Source organism: Lycorma delicatula, chromosome 8 (assembly GCF_047948215.1).
Source record: "Lycorma delicatula isolate Av1 chromosome 8, ASM4794821v1, whole genome shotgun sequence".
Lineage (NCBI taxonomy): Eukaryota > Metazoa > Arthropoda > Insecta > Hemiptera > Fulgoridae > Lycorma > Lycorma delicatula.
Genome location: NC_134462.1, coordinates 51999045 through 52024705, shown reverse-complemented (window position 1 = coordinate 52024705; position 25661 = coordinate 51999045). Strand labels below are relative to the sequence as shown.

Sequence of the window (25661 nt, the reverse complement as noted above, 5' to 3'; positions counted from 1 at the left end):
ACCTTATTGTTTTTTGTTTCTTTTTATAATATAAATTCCAGATAGTTTTTATTTTAATTTTTATGACTTATTAGGTGTTGAAATTATTTACTTTTGAATTAATTAAATGTATGTTTAATTGATGGTATACCTTTTGTTGATAATTTCTCTTTTATTTAATTATATATATATTTTTTTTTAGGCAAAATCTGTGAGCGATGCAGAAGAGGGATTGTTATTTATGCAAGAAATGGTTGAGTTATCAAAGTCGCAGGCGGCTGAGACTCAGCCTCAATCTATTTATTTTATGAGTCAGGATGAATTGATTACTTTAAGTGCTGGTCCTGCTCATTTTGGCCGGCAGTTGCGAGGCAGTGATAATGTTAGTAATGTTGTATCTTATTTTTTTACAGTTTTTTTATCCGAATAGATCATTATTTTCATTTTGATAACTTTAATTTGATAAGACTTTGTGACTCATTAACTTTATAATAAAAACTGTCTAATCTAAATTAGCTCATATGCTAGCTTTATGTTTATCCTTATATATTTATCTCATAATTTTTATATATACAAATTATGATTATTTTAATTTCATAATTTTTAATGTTTTTAATATATATAATGAGGTTATTGATATTAAAAAAAATCATGATGGTTACAAAAAATTTAATGTTTGAGACAGATGAGCAATAACAACTTTAAAAAAAGCCAGCAATGAATTGCATAAATTCATTTTTAAGCTCTTATTTTTTAATCCAATCATTTTAAGTTCTATTTGTATCTTTATGTTTACCTTTTGTAGCCAAGCTGCTCAACAAAATAAAGCAACAACTAACATTTTTAATTTAGTATTATCAGTCACAATTTCAAAAAAAAAAAAACATTTTTGACATTTTGAAAACTCCGAGCTCATTCAACAGGGGAAATAATGATTAAAATATTCACTAAAATTGGTTTTTCGATTAATTAAAATCAGAATTAAAAAAAATTGTTATTATTATTATTTTTTTAATTTGGAAGTTTTCCCATCACAGGATAGGTATTAAGTTATTTTAGTGATTTTATTGTTTAACAAAACACATTTTGAGCATTAAAAATTTGAAATTCCAAAAAAAAATTCATTTTGGGTGGCTCCATACTGAATGGGGAACATTTGGGTAAAATTAATTTTGAAGAAAATAATCCATAAGTGGTCATAATAAACTTAAAAAAATAACTTTTAAATTGTTTAAAAAATACAAAGATACAGTAATAATTCTAAACACGAGATAAATATTAAAAATTGAAGAATAAAACTGCCAAAAAAATAGATTGCTCTTTAGTATATGATAATTACTTATACAGGATAATTAAGGAGCATGCAGGTGACAATTTTATATATAGTATAATTTCTTTTCAAATTTAAAAAAAATTTTAAACATATATATATATAGAGCTTATGACACTCCCAGTAATGTCAGGATTCCAATGCAGGGTAATACATCTAAATTGGTTCAGCCATACATACAAACATACACCCTAAATTCATTACACTTCTTCTTGGGCAGTCATGTAAAAATACTAATAAGACAACAACTTCACATGTTTGAGATGAGACTTCCGAATCATTCAGAATGAAGCGTTGAGATGCAAGTTATTCAAAAATGACTCGTTCATCTGATGATTTTTTTCTAATTTTTTAAGTTTATTAAATATATATATATATATACACACACACATAGCCTATGACACTCCCAGTAGTGTAAGGATTCCTATATGGGGTCATACATCTAAATTGGTTCAGCCGTTGAGCTGGTATAATGGAACAATCAAACATACATACATACACCCACCCTAAATACATTACACATCTTTTTGGGCAGTCGTGTAAAAACAAATTTGTAATTTTCTAGGAAGGGGTGAAAATTTTTGGCTTTTTTTCAAAAAATATTAAGAGTAAGGACTATCAAAAAATTAAGATTTTTACATTTTAAGTCCAGTAGGTAATTTATGAAATGGATTTAAATTTTTAAAATTAAAAAAAAAAAAGTATATTTTTTGCTACCACAGACCATTGGAATGGGATAGGCAAAAACTTTTATAATGGTTTGAAGGCCTACTAACGTAGAAAATATATGAAAGATACTCCCGTTAATTCATTTTCTGAAGCAATATATAGCTAAAAAAATAAAAATATTTTAAGTAATTCTTGGGCGGGGGGGGGGGGAGAGAATATTAGATAAAAAGTGTCTTCTCATCATTTTAACAATCATAGCAATTAACAATAAGCCATTTGTATATTACCTATAACATCATTTCTTGTTACTGTTTCACATTATAAGAGCGCTGAAAGTTTAATTCCAGTAATAAGGGAAAAATATGATCATGTACAATCATAATTTTGGATGAATGTTGCACTTATAAGGATATTCAAAAAAATTTACTGGAAAATTTTAATGATAAAGTTATAAATCACAGATAATTTTGTAGACCAACAAAGACCCCCATATATCAGCAAACAGATTATAAACAAGTACCCACATGATTGAAAGCACATGGAGACTTGCAAAACATAGAAATAAGGTAGAATGTGGGACAGGCAGAGCACTGTTGGAAAGCTATTTGGCAGAGTTTAGTGGTGACAGCATATAGCAGTTGTGATCTTTTCAACTAAATACTTTTATATAGCCACTTATTGACCTCTATTATAAAGGTAATCTTTATAAGCTCAATTATGCACAAAATACCACCAAAACAACATATAATAAAAGATGCATCTCAATAAATACCAAACTCAGACATTACAAAACTGTAATCAAACCTATAATACCTTACGGAAGCGAAACACTCTTAGAAAAAAGAATTCTTAGAACATGCATAAATAAAAGACGACTTACTGATGGGGGAGAATGGAGACTCATGCCAAACCAAGAGATGTAGAACCAGCTCTAGACTACTTTATAAAGAAAAGAATCTCCTTCTTTGGACAGATAATAAGAACAGAAGTGAACAGGCTCGTCAGGAAACTGGTTGAGAAATACAGGAAAATGTCCAAAACACCAACTTGGATAACCGAAGTTAAACAAGATATGCAAGAACTAGAAATCACAACAGAAGATTTAGGAAACAAAACTGACAGTATATAAATACTAAAAGAAGCAAATTCCAGATTTAAAATTAAAAAAAAGAAAACAACAAGAACTCAGAAAAGCAAGATCTGACAGAATCAAGAAGTATTGGGAAGCGGTCAAGGAAAAAATAAAAAGTAAAGACAAACCAGAGTTGACTAAAGTGGTCCATTGTGACCTCAAAATCTAAAAAAAAAGCAATCTTTATTATTTACTGTATAAATAAATAATAAATTAATTACAATTACTATAAAGTAGGGTATAGTTAATTGGACCTCTTTGCCAATCAATCCCTCACCAAAGTGGTGATACATAATGGAGAAGATTCATTAAAAATGTTTTGGTAATTTGTGATGTTGATTAAAAAAAAAACTTAAACTTTTGTAAGAAAAATATTTTGCTAAAGTGGTCCAGTAAAAATTTGAAATTTTATTTCGGCCAAAACACTCCATTCGAACACAACTTTTGCAAAACTTATTTAGTCTTTCCCATCAAAGATATTACCTGTTTACCATGTTTGAAGAAAATATGGAATCCAGAGTTACTAAATACAGCCCAACTTAAATACGCACAAACATCCACTTGACAAAAATGGATTTTTTGAACTTTGTAGTATTGGAATAGAAAAAAATTGTCACAGATTATTTAAATTATTTTCTTTCATTAAAATTTTTTTAAAAATATCTCCATAAGGCAGCGTTTCTAAACCTTTTAGTATTTGCGACCCAATTTTCAATCAATTTATATTGCGTCCTACCTCTCATATAATAATAATGTATTTTGATGCTAAAACTACACTATGACCTTCATTAAAAAAACCTTTCAAATTACCAAGAATAAGTAAATTTATTGATATTTGGCAACACCAATCTGCTGCATTGACAAAACCAGAATTGATGCCTCTCTATTGCTCTCTGCCTTACATCCACCATATCAGACATTCTTGTGGCGTCCCCTGAGATGTTCCAATTTGTCTCAAACATATTCTGGAACATCTGCACAAACTTGTATAAATGCTGCACTTCATTCAATTCTAGCCAGTTGAGTCGATCCTTCTGTTGCTATCGAATCTATCTTGAATGTGTATGTTGTAATTTGCGTGTTAATTGCAATTCACAGTATTAAATATACTGAGTAGTATATAATGTCCAGGTTCAGTTGCCATTTTGATTGTTGGTTATTTGTTTTTTTGGCAACTGAACCTGGACGTATCTCTCGTGGTATACATTAAATAAACAGACAGATTTTCAAAATCTATATAATGGTCTGATATTGGATTTATTTGATGTTGTCAAAGGCTTTTATTAGTAAATTTAACAACAAACACATTGAAAATGTATGTCTAGGTTCTGCATCAATTTCCGTAGTTCATTATTTAATGTATTTTATTATATGCACTTAAAAAAAAAAAATATTTTCAATGTTAAAATTATCTAATAGCAGGCTTGATAACTGTATGTAGGTCATTCTTACAAATTAAATAAGATAATATTATTATGTTTGACCTATGACTCTTGTTTTTATTATATTTCCAGTTAATGGCGAGTAAGCAACTATATTATCATATATTAATAAACAAGATGCAATTGTATTAGGCTTGAAATTCTTTTCAGTTTCAATTTTAATTCCCAAATCAATAACACCCATTTTTATAGATTCATCTTGTCGTAAACAATCAATCACATTTAAAGGATATTTATTTTTATAACCTTAAAATGTGTACAGTGACTTTATTTTTTTATAATATAATTTTTGAAACTCAACAAACATATTATACATCATTATATGATTCCCCTGAAAAAATCTCCATATGAATATTGAGTTGAATTTATCATTACTTTAATATTTTTCATGTTACGTGAATCAAATTCATAGCATTACCTATCTTATCAGTTTGAAAATCTACAATAACATATCCCAGTTTATCTAATTGTGACGATATTGTCACATTCCATATCAAAGAATTTGTTTGAGAAACTGTTGCGTTTTCATAAAGTTCCCAATTTCTAAACATTATACGCACCTCTTTATTTTTATCTCTCAATTTAACTAATTCCAATTTATATTCAGGCGTGATCTTTAAATATGATACAACACAGATGATTTCTGTTAATTCTAGTTTAGATTTATGGTCTGCAACTGTAGCATGTAGCGCATTCACATCGTCACTACATTTCAACACCAGTTGTTGTCTATTGTTTATGATTATTCTTGTATAGTCTTCAGCAAAACACATCAACATTGATAATGGTATACGTAAAGTTAAATTACCATCATCATCCATATCTATTTTTTTTTTTTACTATTAACCCATCCAGCTTTTTCAGATGATGAAATTAAAGAATTTGTCACTGAAAGAGCAATTTTCATATTCATGCCTACATTTCTTGTCCTAGTTACTTCTTGTGCGTTAATAAGATATTGTATCTTGTCAAATAAAAATGCACCTGCAAAATTAACTAATTCTGAAATTGTTGATTTTTTCCCATCTACACCTACAAGCTTTCCACAAACAAGCAAAATCTATTGCCTGGAACAGTACACACATCTGACTGATTTATCGGTATTTTAATCAACTGCTTCTCATTAAAGTTATTTATAAATGCATAATGTTTATGGTATTGTTTATATATTAATATTTCATCAGAATATGTAACTTTGTGAATGTTTAAATAATTCATTATAGAAGCTATGTAAAAAAATTTAATTTTTCATTTCAATAATGTATTGCTTTTAATTTCCCCAACAACAATTTCAAATCCTAGTGATTTTTAATCTTTTAAAGCCTTCTTCAGTCAATTTGTAACGTTTTTTTAATAAAAAACTAATCATCATTTTCATACATAAGAGACATTATCTATCTATAGCAAGATAAACAAAAATGTCGGTTACAATAATTTATTTACATCCAGTGTAAATAAGCAATGTAAATACATGACAAGGTAAATAAATGTTGAATAACTAAACATTGAAATAAATGTTGAATATTTGCATGTTTCAATACTAATGACATGCTCACTCATTCACTGCATAGATTTAATAAATTATCATTTTCATCAGTCAACACTATAACTAAATCATAAATTTATCACACATCTACGGATACAAATTCATTATAAAATGGATATTCTTCAATCATATCATCTGGATCTACACTTAATGGAAAATCATACAAAATAGGATCTTATTTTTCAGTTTTATAACTACCCGAAATATTACATTTTACACTTACTACATTTATAGGAGCTATATTTATCATTCAATCTGATACATGTGTTACATTTGGTTTGAGAATTTTTGATCCATAATCCAATAGACTACCAATACTATAATCTTCATCTGAAAAATCTATTCATACAGTGCTTATACTTTCAGTCTGTAGTGTATTGCTGTTCATCTTCAAGGAAATGCTTTTTTCATTTTTTCCTTTATATATTCAGCAATATTTCAATCTCATAACTACCCATCAGTATTTATTCTCATAATTATTAACATTTTCATCTTTAGGAGAAAAAAATTAAACAAACATATAATTTATTCACATAAAAACTCTTAACATAATCACCCGCAAATTAACATTGTCATCATTTTCGCGAATCATTTCTGCAACAATAGATTTAATCTCTTGCATTTTATTTTCTACATGCGTTGAGGGGGTAGTTTTCAAGAAATCTTCTGTAATGCGACCATTTAACTCATCATCTATATACTTTATAATTTTTGTTTTTAGCAGTTCAAATGAATCTTTCATGAACTTTACAGTTTCATCTGCAGCCTTCACTTTTTCATTCCCTATATAATTTTTAATGATTACATCATATTCTATTATAGCAATAACAACAATAGCAGCAGATAACAATAAAGATGCTCATTTCATTACCTGTGTTCAATTTTGTGATGGTATGTCAGCAGTAGAAAAACTACTTTTCTACAATCCAATAATTAAATCAATAGCACTCGCATTATTTGCTATCTAAAATAATTTTATAAATGAGGCAAACACAGAGAGGAAAAATTGCATCAGTATATGTGTTGATGATGCTCGTTCAATGTCTGGAAGATTCCAAAGTATACAAGCTCTTGTGAAACAAAAATCTCCACACTGTCTGGACATGTTGCATGATCCACAGAGAAGCTCTCTCTTCCAAAGAAATGAGTCCTCATCTGAATATTGTGCTAACAACGGTTGTAACCATAGTAAATTATATAAAAATGAGACTCCTAAAAATCAAGAATTTTTTCTGCCCTTAATAAAGACATGGGTGCTGTACATTCAGTGTTACGATTTTATTGCGAGGCAAGATGGTTATTTGGGAAATTTTTGCAACATGTTTATGAATTAAGAGATGAAATAGCCATTTTTCTAGAAGAGGAAAACCGACTGGAGGCCGAGAAGTTTCGAGATTTATTTGTGATGGAATTGAACTACTTGGTCAAATTATTAGAGAAGTTAATACCTTGAATTTGCAACTCCAAGGAACAAATGCACATATGTTAGATACGAGTTGTAAAGTTAATGCTTTTTGTAGAAAACTGGAATTATGGAGCAGAAATTTAAAGCAAGCAAACTTAGAAATGTTTGCAATTTTGGATTAATGTGTTAAAACTTACAAGGCTGAAGAACAACATGAGAAAGCTGTATTTTTACAGCTTAAAATCTTTTAGCCATGCTGGCAAAGTATTTTCTTGCTGATGACAATTTGGTAGCAAGTTATGAGTGGGTTAGGGATCCATTTCAAAATACTCCTGAAGGGCTCTGGTCAAAGAAGAACTGCCGAAGAAGAAATCTTCATAGACTTCATGGCAAGTGGCAAAATCAAAAGACAATTTAGTAATATATCACTCTTTGAATTTTGGGCTGGGATAGATGATGAGTTTTCTTAACTGAAAACAGAGCATTTCGTATACTATTACAATTTTCAACATCTTACCTTTGTGAAACCAGATTTTCTGCTTTGAAGACAAAATATAGATCTCAGCTAAATGTAAAAATAGTAGTGTTTACTATTTCTAATATTATAGAGGCCCAAGGGAGTCACTAATAATTATTAAACTTGTTTTTAATTTAGTATTGATAAATTAATTATTAAATGCATTGTGCAGTACTGATACAATCCTACTTATAAGTGTATTATGTCAGTGTAAATGTGATTTTATTGTTTATTATGTTGGAATGTATTTTGTTTTGCTTTCCTTTAACTGATAAATTTTTTTAACAATATTTTCTTTTCGATTTGCTCATGTCCCTCTAGGAAGGCACGCCCCACAGGTTGAGAAACACTGCCATAAGGCATAAAACTTAAAAAAGTTCAGTGTTTATTTTTTGATCAACCTATATACCTTCCTGTTTAAGCTTTTTCTTTCTTTTTCCTGTTTAGCCTCCGGTAACTTTCCCGTTTAAGCTATAGCATCATATATCCACACTATATCTAGGAACGTATCAATATGATGGTTGTCTTTGAAAATAATTTGAATTCTTGTTGTTCTGACACACCAATTTTAGTTTGTGAAATAGTGATTAAGTTAAATATGTCCATAAAAATCAAACACACACACACATAGATATACAAATTCAATTTTTTTCTGATGAATGTGATTTGCATATTGTTGATTAGCATACCCTTTTGAAAATTTTGATTAACCCACTATGAATTTCAAAAATATTATGCTAAAATAGACTTATACTTTTTGGATTATAATACATAATGGAAAGTTATTGAATTATGACTACAATAAATTTGAAACATCTGGTTTCCTCCATATTATTATTTTTACTTCCTTTACGAAGTAAAGGAAGAATTGTGATCGCAAAAAATTTCGGTTTCCAGATTTCAACAGAAATATCCATTTTGACCATCCCTGAATCCATTTTGACTAGTTTCAGCATGACGTCTGTATGTATCTATGTATAAACTTGCATAACTCAAAAATGATTAGCCGTAGGATGTTGAAATTTTGGATTTAGGACTGTTGTAACATCTAGTTGTGCATCTTCCCTCCCTTTTGATTGCAGTTGACTGAAACCAAGTATCCAAAGACTTTTTCTTAACTGCAGTAATAAGCCCTCATTGAGAGCTTTTCAATGATATATAATAAGTGGTACTTATTTTCATTGGTTCCAGAGTTATAGCCAAATAAAATTTTAATTAATGAGGTATATGGATCTTAGGGGAGGCACATTGGTTCGAATCAAACTTCATCTCCTCTTTTTTTAACTTTTTTTTTTTTAATTTATATATATTGATTTATTAATAATTATTAACCTCTCATTGTAAAAAGTTTTTTTACGATGAATAATAATTCAGTAACAAAAAAAACAAAAATAAAAAAATATCAGAAATTTTTAATAAAATAAAATTTTATGTACTTTTTATTTAAAAAAAAAAAAAAACGTGTAAATGTAATTGAATAGGTGTTCCACATCAGATTTTTTTTTGTAAGAATTTATTAGGTTATAACTGAAAACTTATTGAAGTATCACTTTGAAATTGACACATGTGTGTCAGCAATAAATTATAAAATAACATTATTTCAGATATTATTGGTATAAAATAGCACTTATCTTTACTGAAATTCAATAATAAAACAGTAATTAGATTATTGAACAAGCTAGACATTCTTTAACAATCGTTAAAAAATTGTTGTCATGTCATTAACTGTTAATCATGTATTGTCTAATGATAAAAGTTTTTTCCTTTTGTTTTTATAATTATTAAAATTGACTGTTTACAGACATAGTGATTATTTGTAGCTAGTAGTACTTTATAATCTTGGGATCACCAAAAATAAGAAGTTCTTGAAACTTTTATTAATTTTCACAAAAAGAGATACAGAATATCACATTTGAAATGCTCTATTTTATTTTATTATTTTTTTTTTTTAGCTGTATCGCAAAATATTACACATATTGACATGAAACAAAAATTTAAAGTTTGTCTTGTCAAGTTATAATAAAAAATCACCTACATCACATCACTTCCACATGTGCCCCACCAGTCACACAGAATATCCAACTGATAGGTGATTTCTCGCCACATTTGTTGAAGCATTTCTGGTGTGATGTTGAAATGACATTCCGTAGGTTGCATGCAGTTCCTGGATTTTTGCTAGTTTTGTTGTGTACACCTTTTCTTTGACATAATCCCAGGGGTTTATGTCTGGCGATCTGGGTGGCCAGGGAATTGAACCACCTCTTCCAATCCACCTACCAGGAAATGTCCCATCCAGCCTTTCCCTTATCTCAGGGAGCCAGTGCATGGGATCCTATCTTGCTGGAAGAGGATATTTAATTGCCTATGCTCAAGTCGTGGGAACGCAAAATGCTCCAACATGTCAAGATTTTTAATTAAAAAAAGAATATTTAACTAAATTATAAAATTAAATAATGCGATAATTAAAGTAAATAATATTAGTTGACCTAGTCATTTATTTTATAGTAGTATTGAAAATTATTAGTTATTCTGTATTATTATTACTGTTTAGTGTTATTTGTTAGTGTGAAGGTTGTTATTATTAGTGTTTAGGCCATTAATTCCAACATTTACTCTTAAAGTTTCTTATTGAATGTAGTTCTGAAGGTAATACTAAATAAAAAAGGTTACTAGGAGTCATTTTACCGTGTTTTGTTACTACTGTAATTATTTAATTTTTACAACTTTGATTGCTTATAACAAAGGAATTTATCAGGAAACTATTTTCACCATCGTTTTTCTCATAAAATCTTACATTAAAATCATGTGTCATATGTCCACCTTACTATTTAAAAAAAAATGTTTGATTCAATATGTTGATCGAGGATTATGTACAAAAATTTGAAACACATAAAGTAGTAATTTTGTAAATATGTAGATCTGCACTTTTTTCTACCTCCTATATCCCTTAGTTTTGAAATTTGAAGCTATTTCTGTACTTTAATTCCACCCAGTATATAAATTTGTAACTATCCATCTGAAGATTTATTTCCAGCCACTAGTCTAATCTTTGCCTTCCTTGCAGTTTTTATGTATAGTGCTCTCTCTTTTCACATATCACATTAACTAAAATGGTTTGCCTTATGATATGATTCACAGAGTACTTTTTAAATGTCTGTCTTAATCTTTCTTAATTCTCTTTTATCAAATATTATTTATTCAATGAATTTTCAACATTTTAAAATCTCATTATTTTTTTAATCTATCCTTTTATTTTTGGTGTACTATTGTAAAGTACTTTATTCTACATAAGTATTTTAATGTATTTAAGAGGATTTTAAAAAATTTTTAATTAATTCAATATTTAATATATTTCTTTTTGTATGCGCTGCTTGCTTATGCAAGCCTTATTTTGGTATTTTCCTTATTTAGTATGTAGTTTATACACATACACGCACACAACTGTACTGTTATTTAAATATTTTAAATTTCTATCAAATTCAGGTAATATTTAATTTATTGTAAAACTATCATCAGTTTCTTTTTTCTCCTCCAGAAGAACTATTAGACAACTTTTACCCTAAGAACTTCTATGAATTTTTGCTACTTATTACGTTTTTCTCCTCTCCCTAACTGTAGTCATCTGTCACTACCTTTGTGATTAATGCATATTGATTTTCTAACATTTCTGTTACTGCATTATGTGCTATACATACATTACCATATTTTCTAGCTTAGTAAATCTTTTATTGTTTTTACTTTTCTTCTTTTCACTTAATTGTATTTCTCTGAATCTACTTACCTCCATGGCAAGGTGGTAGTGTGTCAGTTTTTCATCCTGAAGGTCCTAATTTAAAATCCCAGTCGGCATTTTTCATACAGTATAAAATTTCTATAAAATGTTACTACATGTAATGAAAAAAATATTATTTTTTTATGATAGTGTACTTAATTATTTATAGTTTTCTATTTTATTTGCAGGTTAGTGCTAGAGTGGGTGTTGCCAATCCTTTACGTGCATGTGACACGCTCACAAATCCTGAATGGTTACGTGGACGTATAGCTATAGTTGAACGTGGAGATTGTATGTTTGTTGAAAAGGTATATTATAATACTATACATTTATCATTTGTTTCTTTTTTTTATGATGGAAGCAATATAATGTAATTGCTTTTTGTCGCTTTTGAATGAATGTACAATTTTTTTTTTTTTAATGTAGTTATTGATGATTTTAAAAGATATCATTAAAATATATCTTAAGTGTCTTATCATTTTTTGCTTGGTTTGGTAACGCTAGAATAAAATAATTTACATTATTTATATTTTATTATTTAGGAAAATTTTTTTTTAATAAATAATTTGAAGTATTAAATTTTTTAATTATTTCAAAATAATCAGTTTAAATTATGGGTGATACATCATTATATATTGTAATTATGTAATTGTTATTTGTAAACATCATGCTTTGGTTTTATGACTTACAGGCTCGCAGATTGGTGTTAGCTGGTGCTGTTGGTGGTATTGTTGTTGATAATACACCGGAGTCATCATCTGGTGCATCACCTATGTTTGCAATGTCCGGGGATGGCAAAGATGATGTACCTATTCCAGTGGTATTTCTGTTTTCCCAGGATGCTTGGAAACTGCTGCAAGCACTTGCTTATGATCCATCCACTATTATTACTATAGCTGATCACGTATCTGGTTGGTATTAAAGTTTGTACTTTTGTCTAATTATTTTATTATATTCAGTTACAAATTCATATGTATTGTCTGGTCACACATTTTCCTTTGATGTAAGACGTTGAATCTATTTAACTTAACATTGAATTTTGGTTATACAAAGTAAAATCATATTAATTTGATTATTTGTTAAATTCTATGTTAATTTTTCTAATGTTTTATTAACAATAATACACTTACTGTTTACCACACACTTTTGTAATTTTAGCAAATTAAGCTCAGGGTGAAAAGTACTCAGTAATGAAAACTGCTGTGTATATTATGAATACTATTATGAACATGTTAAATATAAAGCTTAATAAAAAGTTGCCATTAATACTATAAACATTTTCCAAATCCATAGATTCATCATCAGTTTTAAAAACTGTATTATTTGTATATGTATAAAAACTATATCAATATGTGTAAAATAAAATTTCAGCAGATAAATAAATTTTAACAGATAGATAAACAAATTTCATCAAATAAATAAAATTTCAGCAGGGGCTAGGTCAGGTGAGTAGGATGAGGGATAACACTGAGTTAATTTTTTTGTACAAAACTAGCAAATTGCCAACAATGCATATACTGGTGTATTGTAATAGTGAAGAAATCATGAATTGTGATACCAAAGTTCAGGTCAGTTCTTTCTCTCATCTTCATGAAAACTTTTCTTGAGTATGGCATTTGATTTTCTGCTCAACATGTTGAAACTCAGTAAAAAATGTGTCACAACACAACATCTCTGTATTGAACAATTTTTGCTTGTGTTTTTTAATCTCAATGAAAAATCTTGTGATCCATTGTGATGATTGAAACTTTGTTTCTACATCATACACATACACCCTTGTCTCATTGCTGGTTATTATCATTGACAAGATGATTCCATTATTTACATTTACATAATTCAAAAGTTTCTGACAAATAATTACACAATTGTCTTTTTGATCTTGTGCCAAGAATTTCGGAACAAATTTGTCAGTGACTTGATACATTCCTAATTTTTCAGTTAAGATTTCATAGCATAAAATGTCATTGAAAATTCAGTCTCTTCAGCTATCTTAGAAATTGTTAAATGTTGATTTGACCTTACCAAATTTTTCACAAGGGTAATATGAGATGTTTCTCCTGAGTCAGTTGCCTTCCTGGACAAGCATTGATTGTCCCCCTTGAAAGCCTGTTGAATTATCTTGTGCATTTTGGTAAGACTTCTTTCATAAAAAAAATAAATAAATAAAATTTTAAAATTTCTCTTCAGCTCTTTGTTAGTGTAAATCACTCACAGAAAAATTGTCAAAAGCTCTAAACACTACTACAAACACTATGAAAAAACTATCACATTGGTGTTGGGAGAGTTTTTGTTAGTTCCACACTATGAAGTGATGCCATCTGCATATCTCAAAATTTCTATAAGCACCAGAGAAAAAAAATTGATAATGTTCTGAACAGACATTTTGTAATGTAAAAAAAACTTTTTATCGGTTATTTAAGAAGGAGGTATTTAAAAATGTTTCTAATATTGCATTGTATCATCTGCAGAAAAATACTTCATATTTATTAGAGGGTACAGCTACATTCCAACACCTCAAATTCTAAAAAGTAGCCACTGTATATGTATGTATATTTGTATAAATTACACATAACTTATATTTTATTGAATTTATTTTTACAGATAAAGAACAAGTTAAGGCAAAGACTGACAATATTCAGTCTAGTACATTACAGCAGATAAAGGGTTCCGTACATAAGTTCCTATTCAGCAGCGAGACTGATACTGCTTCCGAGACTGAGGTAGTTAGTACAATTATCAAAAAATGTTATAAGCTTGAATTAATTATAAAAATTAATTTAATTCATAATATCAAAATTAATTATCAAATTAGGCCTGCAGAGATCCACGCAAATATCATTTTAATTCCTTCTGTTCTGATTTTCCTCTTTTCTCCTCCAGAATTCTTTCATTTTTCACTGTGCTGTGTTTTTCATTCTTCTGTCCAGCACATGCACTAATTTTTCTTTTTTGAACTCAGAAGAACCTTTATTCTGCGGATTTTTTCTCTAAATTTTTTCCTATCCTAAAAATCTTTTATTTCTATATTTGCTTTATTTAGGTCTTCGTTTACTTGTTTTATGTATGGGGGCAGAGTTTTATATTTTCAAAATATATCTAAAAGTTTTTTGTTCACTCTATCTGAATCCATTCGAATCAATCATATGTCCCACAAAATTTAATCTTCTCTTCTCTTTCGGATTGCAGTTTATAAATTTTCAGAATTTTTTTCTCTCTTATTTTATAAAATTTCTTTATTTGACTTCATTCTGTATCCATCTAATTTTTCTTAGGCCATGGATAATTCTTAAAATCTTCCTTTCTGTTTTTAGAAGTGATTCTAGATTTGTTGTATTGAAGGTTACTGTCCCGTAGATTGCTGTATTGTAGTGTCTCAGTTTTGCATTCATGGATACATTTTTCTTGGTTAAAAGTTTCAGTCTATCAGAAACTATTTTTAACTTTCAAATGCCTTCTTATCCAAACCATTTGAGGTTATTATTTTGCCTTGGTATTTAAATTTATCTCTGTATTTAATTTTTCCAAATTTGGTGTGTATAAATTTCTTGTTTTGCTTAGAATTTGTCATTACTTTTGTTTTAGAAAAGGAGATTTGTAAACCAGCTTTTTCAGCAGTTATTTTCAAAGCCTCAACTTGAGAAATTACCTCTTTTTCTGAATTCACCAATAAAGCTAAATCATATGCAAAAGCTAAACAATTTACTCTTATTTCCTTTCCCTGCTCCAATTCTAAAAGCAGTTTTTTTAATATTCCAAAATTATTTCATTATTTTATCTAATATTAGGTTAAACAGTATAGCGGAAAGGCCATCACTCTGTCTCAGACCTGTTTTAATTTTGAAAAGATCGCTGATTTCGCCTAAAAATGTTATTTTTGAGAATGTGTTTGTTAGAGTTAGTTTTATGAAATTTATAGCCTTCTAATTGACTTTATATTCTTACATCATGTCAATAAGATTCCCTGTCTACAGAATTATAGGCATCTTGAAAATCAACAAATATTATGAACATCGGTTTTGATCATAACATTTGGATTTTAATGATTAGTTTCAAACTTAAATCTGTTATGAAAATGATTTACCCCTTCTGAAGCCTCCTTGAAACTCACCTAATTTTGGATCAGTTTGAATTTGTAATCTGTTTATTAGTAGTTTAAAGAAAATTTTATATGTTACTTGTAAGAGGGAGATCCCTCTGTAATTATTCACATCTTTTTTATCATTTGTTTTGTGAAGAGGACGGATAATTGCAGTTTTCCAATCTTTTTCCTGCCAAATTTTTCCAAAAGTTCTACAGAGTAGAAGTTTGGAAGTTCCTCTATGCTAGTTATGAAATTTTTAAGATAGGTGCAGCTTACCTTCTATGGATCTAAAACATCTGTGTGGGTTACACCATGTTCAAAGCACAGCTGTATGCACCTCCATGTCTGGTTCATCTGCAACAGCATATCAGGGGTGATCATTTCAAATGATGACCGAACAGCATCTTGGAGCTGCTCGTTTCAACATATTGTGTTTTCAGATCTCTTCTTTTACAAAACCCTGGGATGCTTTGTCAAATGTGGTAAGGTCAGAGTTTCTTGCTGGCCAAGGCGATGGAGCCAGTAACTCTTCTGACCCACATCTAATCCAGTGATTCAAAAAAATCTCATTGAGTCGTCTATTCAAAAAATAAAAGCCAAGGAGATGCTCAGCTGTCATCCCAGCCCAACATAATCAACATTTGCACGTTGATTTCATCAATGATCGTTGAATCGATGCCTCTACAACAGCACATATCTCAGCTCAAGTGCTCAGTTAGCAAAAATAAATTTTGTAATTACTAAATGTTGCAATAATTTATTAAAATTGTTAGTAATCAATAATTATATTTTTTAACCAACTTCTTCAGAAAGTATATCTGAAATGAATTTAATATGACACTTTGAACAGATTTGATATTTTAGTTAATTTATGTATAATTTATAAAATACATACATAAATCTTGTACTATAGGCAAAAGGTTTTATATTGAATAAGAAATCAGCTTTGTTCAGTTGGCATAGAAAATAGTTTAAGAGGTGCTAAGTATTGATAAGTATATTCTGTTTTTAGTAGATTTCATAAGAAAGCTACTTATTGTAATGGGTACCATGATTCAACTTCTGCAAAATTTTGACATATCTTCGTGTTTCACATCCCCCAGACCCCAAAACCACCTCAGTTCAAACGTTTATATTTACATTTATATATTTCACTTTCTTGTGGACACGTAACTGCCGTAATTTTGTGCCAATCACTTTCAAATTGATACATAAGATATAACGACCCAAAATCTCGGTCAAGTTTGTTAATGGGCAAAATCGAACCATGGGGTAGAAATGGGGAGCTTTTTTGAAAAACCAAAATATCGCTATAACTTTCTTGATAAGTAAAATATCAAATTCTGTTTAAAGTTCCGTTTGCTTTTAAATTGTCTTATGCTAAACATGTGAAACTGTTTTTCACATGCAACATTATATTGAGTAAATTTGAAATTTTTCTTAACTTTAAGGTGGAAATCTTTTTTATCTCCTACTTAGCACTGGTGATCTACCTCCGCTTTCCTGTGTGCTAAAAGGAATTTTTTTTCTTTGACTGTCTGGCTTATTTTATTATTTTAAATGAATATAATTAACTGTTAACTGAAATTACTGTTAATGATAAATTACATAATTATGATTTATAACATGACTTCTTTATTAATCTTGTATGGTGATGGTCATATGCCATCTGTAATTAAAAAATGATCTCATGCTGACTTATGACAATGATTTCACTGGTTCTGTTGTTTTTTTTGTTTTTTTTTTTGTTTTTTTTGTAAAAATAATAAAAAGTTATACTGACACTATATTTATTCTGAATTTGATAAATTGATAATTTATTACAATTTAACTTGCTATCTACTCTAATCTGCTATTCACTTTTACTTGTTTTTTGTTTGTTTTTTTGTATTTTGAAAGAAATGATTTATAATATATTTTGTTAGTTTATTTCTGTAATGATTAATTAGAATACCTTCAGATTTTCTATAATTTCTGATCAGCAAATATTACTAAAAATGTAATTTGATAAAAATAATTTTTTGAGACTGGTAAAAATTGTTCATTTTTTGTTATTAATCTCTTTTTTATTTTGCTTTTTAAGTATATTGTTCACTGTTTTTTGAGAGTAATAGAAGAAACTTATTGACTTAGTGGGTATGTGTAATCTTTATTATACAAAAATTTTATGTTTTTGTAAGAAATTAGTGTTCAATAATTTATTTTATAACAGAAAAAGGTGATCGAGATATATTAATAGCATTTTTTTACCTAAGTCTCTGGTGTAGTTCCTACCTGGGTATTGTAATTTTTTCAATATTCATAATTTCATCTCTTTAGCTACTGACAATTTGCAAAGCAATGAATGAATTTAAACTATCAAGAAGGCTTATCAAAGCAACCTCATTTATGAACGTTAAATAATTATTTTTAAGTAGGTTTATGCATATCAGTGCTTCCTCGTTTGTATAAAATCATCAATCCTTGGCTGGATGAATCATCAAGCATCAGTAATAATTCTTTGCTTTTCTAGAAGAAGTTCATTTTAAATTCATTTAAAAGTATGGCTAAAAAGTAATTATATGGTTTAAAAGTAATTATAAAAGTATTATTCGTCAAAGATTAGAACAAATAAACATGTAGAAGAGCAGTAATTCTATCTGGTGTATCTGAAGTAGTGTTGGCCTATTAATAGTTAGTCTATTAATAGTGTTGGCCTATCAATGTAGAGACAGTATATTGTGGTAGAACATAGTAAGTAACAAGAAATCAATTGCCAGTTCAGCCGTCTATTCCTGTCCGTTATATCAACCATGCTTTCTAAACTTTGAGAAGTAGTAATTCCAATAAAACTGGAATTGATTATCTATTTATAAAAATAATGAAATTTAATTAATGGTACTGTTTTGGTAATTGCCCATATGAGACTAGACAAGATGTATTATCAGAATGTAATTGAGCCTATATTTTGAGTCTAAATAGTGTAAAAAAGGAACTTTATTCAGTTTATAGTATAAAAGAATAAAATTTCTTCAAAGATTTAGAATACAGATAACTAATGTAGAATAATGTAAAGTTAAAATTTGAACAGATCATTGGATAGGGCTGAAATTTATAACTTTTAATCTTATCCAATGCTTCTATTATGTATGTTTCTATTGAAATTGGATGAATCAATTTAAAATAGAGCATAACAATGGTGGGATTAGAAACTTTTGTTCAAAAGTTACGTTCAGCAGAAAACATAGATGAAAAAGATAGTTGGAATTACGGATGAGTATAGAAAAAATTCTAAGAATGATGAAAAAGTTTATCTGTACACTCTCTTAAGAAATAATAATAAATAAAAGGTGCAAAGTAAAAACAAAAACTGGTTAATGCAGAGGTGTGGTGGAGTAAATATCATTATTAATTTGCTATGGGTAGCATATAGAAAAATAACAGGAAACTTTGGGATAATGAAGCCAAATGGGTAAGCATTAGAAGTAGGGGTGGGAAAAACATTGTTAAGAAGAGAAGAAGAGCTGCTAGGTAACAGGAATATATATGTAGGGAGTATACCAAGAGGAAATATTATAAGATTGGATTTTTATGAAGGAAGGAAAAATTGATGATGATATTAGACGAGATCAGAGTTTTGATAGAATCCTAAAAGACTTACACAGAAATCAGATGGAGAAATAATATATGATAAAAATGATTGTCTTGTTTAAGAAAAATCAGAATTGATAAAGTACATAGATTAGAAGTAGATTTTACAAAAAGTTTAATTGGTAACATGAAAAAAGTAGAAGCAGATAAGTGTAGGAACTACCACAGTATTGGTCCAATACTTCATGCATCAAAGATTTTAGTATAATTAGATAAAGGTGAGTAAAATGATTGTGGTAAAAGGTGTACTAGATGTAGGCCAGTTCAGTTTCAGGAAGAACATGGGTACTACAAAGGTGATTCTGCCCCACATTAATTTTCGTATACACTGGCATAAAAATAATTACCTCTATGGCATTTGTAGATCTAAAGAAGGTATTTTATAATGTTTATAGGAATAACATTTTTTAAGTTTTAAGCCAAATGGTACTGAAATATAAGGGAAAAAAACTTCCATAAAATTTGAACAAGAATGAAAAATAAAAATGTTAATGCTTAACCAATGCTTATTCCAATTCTTTTGACAGAAAGCAAAGAGTAAGTTACACAAAATTCTGAATGGCATAAATTTATTACTAGAAGATACAGATTTAAGAATTAGAAAGAGAATATTGTGTGGAATATGGCATTTTTTAGTAGTAAACGTACATGGACAGTCAGAAAAACAGAAAGGAAAATACACAGATCGTTGAAGTAGTTTAGTAGGATGTTAAAAATAAGCTGGATTGATAAAATTCAAAGTAAAGAATTCTTAAGAAAAATAGGAAAGAGAAATTTGAAGCAGAATATATGAAGAGATTTTTGTAGGTTAATTGGTCAATTACTGACACCTAGGTTTAGCAAATGGTAGTGGCACAATATATAAAAACCAAAACTGCAAAGAAAGACAAAGATTGGAATATGTAAAAGGTACAACTGAGGCGCTTAGAAGGTAGTTATTACAGAGGTGGCTGAAATGTAATGCATACTGGAAAGTAATGAGAGAACAAAATGTCACACAAGCGACAAGTTCGCCATCTTGTAATTTCATTCCGTACTAGTAGCATTCCAAAACTGATTGACCGATCCTCTCATCTTTTGTCAGTTGCTATTGTTATAGAGTTTTGTATGCCTGCTTTGTCAACTTGTCTAAAAGAACACACAATGTTTGAATTTTTAACAATGGAAAAAATGATTGCTAGAGAAATTCATTGTCTTCTAAAAGCCTTTCATGATGTTGAAATCTTTGATCAAAAAACTATTAATAGATAGGCAATAGAATTATGTACATTAGAACTGGTAAAGTGAATATTGAGAATGAATCTTCCAGTGGTTGACCAATCTGTTGCTAATAAGAAGTACCAAAATTAAGTGAGTGAATTGATGCAAGATGACTGTCCTATCACACAACAACACATTGCCACAAAGATAAGCATATCAAAAGAACAAATAGGACACATTATTCCACAATTGGGCTACCATAAAATCTATTCGTGGTGGCTCTCATACAAACTCGCACAAAGAACAAGCAACAATGAAAGGAATGTTGTGAAGACCTTCTGGAAAATATCATGAGGAGGGAATTCCTTTTTTCAGTATTCTGAGGGAGACAAAACTTGGGTACATAATTACAACCCAGAAGAAAAATGACAAGAGCTTAGTATTCCATGCTCTGTCTTGGCAATGGTCAGCAATGATTTGCCACAATCAAAAAACTTCAGAACACAACACTCTACAAAAAAGATTCTCTTGACAGTATTCTGGGATTCTAAAAATGAGTATGTTATTAACTACCTGAAAGCTGGGTCGATTGTAAATTCTATGAGATACATAGAGATATTAGGAGAACTGTGTGTCAAGTTTGACAATCCATGGAGCCGATAATTCTGCAACATGATAATATTCAGCCACCCAAATCACATGCAACCACCAAAGGCTCTTGTGAAGTTGAAATTTAAACCTATTCTACACCCTTCATACTCATTTCCTGCAATTTTCACTTCTTCCTGTAATTAAAGACAGATTTAAGAGGATTTTCATTTTCCCGTAAGATGAATTGAAAGATGCAGTGAGGAGGTGGTGGATCAAGGAAAGACCACTAGCATTCTTCATTAGTGTGATGAGAAAGTTAGTTTTCGCTGCTGGGAGAAATGTGTAGCTGTAGTAAAAAAATAGGTTTAAATTTTTAAAGCAAATAAAATATATTTCTGTGCCATATTTGTTTCATTTAACTATCTCTTTTTAATAAAATGTGATTGACTTTACTCTTGGATATTTATTCACAAAGACTAGCATTTAAGAAGTAAACGTTAATTTTAATTTTAATTAGTGGATTTGGAGAATGATTTTTTATTTATTAAGTTATGTTATATTTATTAAGTCTTATTAAGTTATGAGGAAAGTATAATTTACTTCTTTTGGTTCAGATATTTTCTTTGGTATAAATTTTGTGATAAAACGTATTTGAAATAATACATTTTTTTACATAAATGATCTTTCCACTTTTTATAAAGTATTAAGCGATTTAACAATTATTCCCAATTGTATATGCAATGTTGTTTTATGAAATTTGCAATATTTTTGTTGTTTACAGAACCACTAATATATATATATATATATAAAAATCATTTTTGTTTGATTTAATATGTTTTATTTTACTAGAATGGTAAGAAGCATTCCGGTAAGTCACAGTCATCAAGATCTTCAGATCTACCTCTAGTGGATGTAGCAGCCGTCACAGGAGGTGGAGGAGATGTTGGAGATTCATCAGGTGGACAGGGCATGATACGCATATCAAGACGTGATGCTTATTTCAGTAGTGAGGGCACTGCTGTCATACCACAGTTTTACCGTGAACATTTACGTAAATTATTATTAGAAATGCTTGCTAAACCTCAATCAGAAAAATGGTTGAAAGATATTGCAAAAGATAATAATAAAGATAACAGTTATAGTGAAAGTGATAACGATGATGAAGATGATGATAGTAATAATAGTAATAATAATAATAGCAATAATAGGGAAAAAGATGATTTAGTACAAGTCGGAATGACTTCAAGAAGTCGTATCGGGCTTAAATATCCAGATGAATTATAACGTACAATTATTTGAAAATGTAATATTGTTGTTTATAATATGTATTGTACATAAAATTATTAATATATTGTTATTTATTTGAAAGGGATTTATTCATTTTTTATTTTTGTGCAAATATTTTGACTATTTGATCGCATATATCTTTGTTGATGATTGTGTTCTTTTGTCGGTTTAATTATATAAGATATATGTAAATGTAACATGAATACGTTGGTGCATTAAAACCTGCCAGTTGTAGAAATGTCTGAAAAATTTATTTTTCAAAACTGAAAATTCTTAAAAATTGACAATTATTATTTCTTGAAAGTGTATTGCTTACTTTTAGATCTCCTAAATCATCAGTTGACTGCTAGAAATAACTTATAGTAACCGCAACTGTTTTGCGTGTGTGTGTTCACATTTTTGCAACTGATCGATTTCCAATAAATTGTGGAAAAATATGTAGGAAAAACAATGTTAATAATTTTTTATCAGTGAGGAGTCAGATTCTAAAAGAAATTTACTTTTGTGAATTGCTTTAAATTTGATTATGCTTAATCTCACTGAAAACTTTATTAGTGCATAACTCTGTTACTATTTTTTTTAATTATTTCATGTATCAGAACATTATTCTGATATAATAAAACATTACTGTATTAATTCTACGTGAGATTAGTACAGAACAGCAAAAAAGAGTTATGTAATAAGCAACCAAAATCTCACAATACAGTATTATGAACATAAAATACAGTACTATCATAAGCATTACTGCAGTAGGTATCAAAATATATAAAACTTGCCAAAAAAAAGTGTAAATTATATTTTTGTCAAGATTTATCAGTTTTTTGCATATTGTAAAAATGTGTTAAGAAAATAAGATTTAGTTACTTAAGAACTAAAGCTGCTCTTTCACAAGCAACACAGTTAACATCACTGATTTTATATTTTTTATTCTACATTCATATTTTAAATAAATCCTAGTAAATTTGCATAGTTTTAATGGAATACAAGGCCTAGTAAAAGTTCTTTTGGTCACAGAATTAAACTAATCCATTTAGAAATGAATAGGCGTAGATTTTACTGCACTTAAGTGGGAGAATATAAATACAAAATGAATGGATGCATGTGTGCATGAGTAAATAAGCATGTTTGTATACATGCTTATACTTTTTTATGAATAAGTAAAAATATAAATATTAATTATTCCTATATGAGAGAAATTCTTAAATGTTGTACATTTGATTCATTTTTTTAAAATTGAAATCAAATAATGAATGTTTTTTTTAAATTTATTTATACTTCATTCCACCTATTTATCTGTCAGTAATAAAAATTATAGTATTAATAATAGTATATATAAAATAAAATATAAAGTAATATAAAAATAATATATAAAATAATATTAGTATATTAAAAAAAAGTAATTTTACATAGTAATGTGAAAGTATATTGCGAATGTATGTATATAATATATATATATATATTTTTTAAGTAATTTTCTAAGTTTAATTCTTCAAGAAAAAATTTAAAAAGATTCAACTTTTTCCCAATTAATTACTTTATTTTGTAATTAAGTAGTTTATTTTTTTATATTTAATAGGGATCCAAATTAAATTAATTAAATAATTTAATTTAATTAATTAATAAATTTATTCATTAATGATAAAGTTAATAAAAAAAATTAAAAAAACTGTAAATGGAAACTTCAAATGTTTACAGTAATTAGAAGAAGGCTATCTTAGTATGGGTAGAATATAGTAATTGCAATTTACACTGGTTAACCATAAAAGCAATCAATTTTGGGACAACATGTTTAAATTATAAAAGTAATTTGTATTATGTAATTTTTTTATAATTGAATGTGAAGCAGACTGTTACTTTCTTAATAGCTCAGATTTATATTAATAATTAGGTATTTTTTAATTTTTAATTTGGTAAACCTTCATTTTTGAAATTGTTATCTCTAAAAGTAAAGCTACAAAAAAAACATTATTTATTTTGTACTTTTATTGTTAGAATGTTTACATGATTTGAGATTTTTATTTATTTATTTTTTTTATTAATTTATAGAGTTATCAGTTTCAATGCAATTCTAGTTCACTGTTAAATTAAAATAATGTTGTTATACTTACAGTTTTCTTGGAGATTAATATTCATTGCCTTCTGTCTCATCCTAAAAAGTGTTCTGATATGCTAATTTTTTTTAATTTTAATCTAAATTTTACTATGAAATCACAATCATGATTTGATGACCATTAGTCGTTAAGTCATCGTTATTTTATTTATAACTCTACTGCAAAAGGAAATTTATTTTTGGGCTTTTTCTTTGCAATTGTCTCATGTTAGTAATTGTTGATTTCATTGGTTTCTGTTGATCACTTCCAAGTTATCTTTCTGGATGTTAATCTGAATCCTAATATAAATAGACTAGGGAGTCTCCTGACTTTTTTTGCTCTCAATTGAAGATATCGGTAGCTAACTACTTCCAATGTACCTTATTATGTTTTGTTGTTATTATTCCATATTTGATATCGTAACCGTTATTATTATTATTATTATTTTTATTATTATTATCATCATCACTGTCATAGTAATTTTCCTGTTATCAAACAGAGTACCATTATTTAAATATTACCATCCTAACTAATATTATGTAGTCATTTCAGGTGAAACATTTTTAGTCCTATATTTTGATTAATTATATTGAATTGGAGATGATATTTTTTTATATTCAATTACATAAGATGGCTATAATTTACTTATATATTACTTTTATTCAGGATATCTAGTTCAAATAAATAATTAAGTTATGTACTTGCTGGTTAATGTGATTATTTATCTGTTGTTGCACTTGACTTTATTTTTCATGGTTCTGTTATAGTCTAGATGGATTTGTATCTTGTACCATGTTCAAGAGTCTGGCTGGATAGCTTGTACATATTTTTTTACAATTACATTTTCTTGCAGCTTTTTATCCAGTACTTGACCAGAAATAATTTCATTATGGTGCCCGCTTATGAACATGTAATTTTTAGTCAAATATTATCAGTACAAAAATTATTAGGAATATTTTGAAAATTTCATTCATATTTAAATTATGATAT

The 25661-nt window shown here is 28.4% G+C and overlaps 1 protein-coding gene across 2 annotated transcripts in view; it reads left to right on the top strand.

The window, feature by feature from the left end:
• The window catches only part of Edem2 (ER degradation enhancer, mannosidase alpha-like 2), a 100782-nt gene extending 76911 nt beyond the window's left edge, over positions 1–23871 (top strand). Inside the window, exons 15-19 of one of the 2 annotated variants that reach the window (XM_075372720.1) lie at positions 182–361; positions 11981–12100; positions 12484–12703; positions 14394–14512; positions 22144–23871. In XM_075372720.1, the coding sequence (XP_075228835.1) occupies positions 182–361; positions 11981–12100; positions 12484–12703; positions 14394–14512; positions 22144–22578 (1074 nt within the window). In that variant the 3' untranslated portion in view covers positions 22579–23871. Of the gene's footprint in view, positions 1–181; positions 362–11980; positions 12101–12483; positions 12704–14393; positions 14516–22143 lie in introns of both variants that reach the window. The other variant, XM_075372719.1, reaches the window with a different exon arrangement.
• Positions 23872–25661: the final 1790 nt, after the last annotated feature.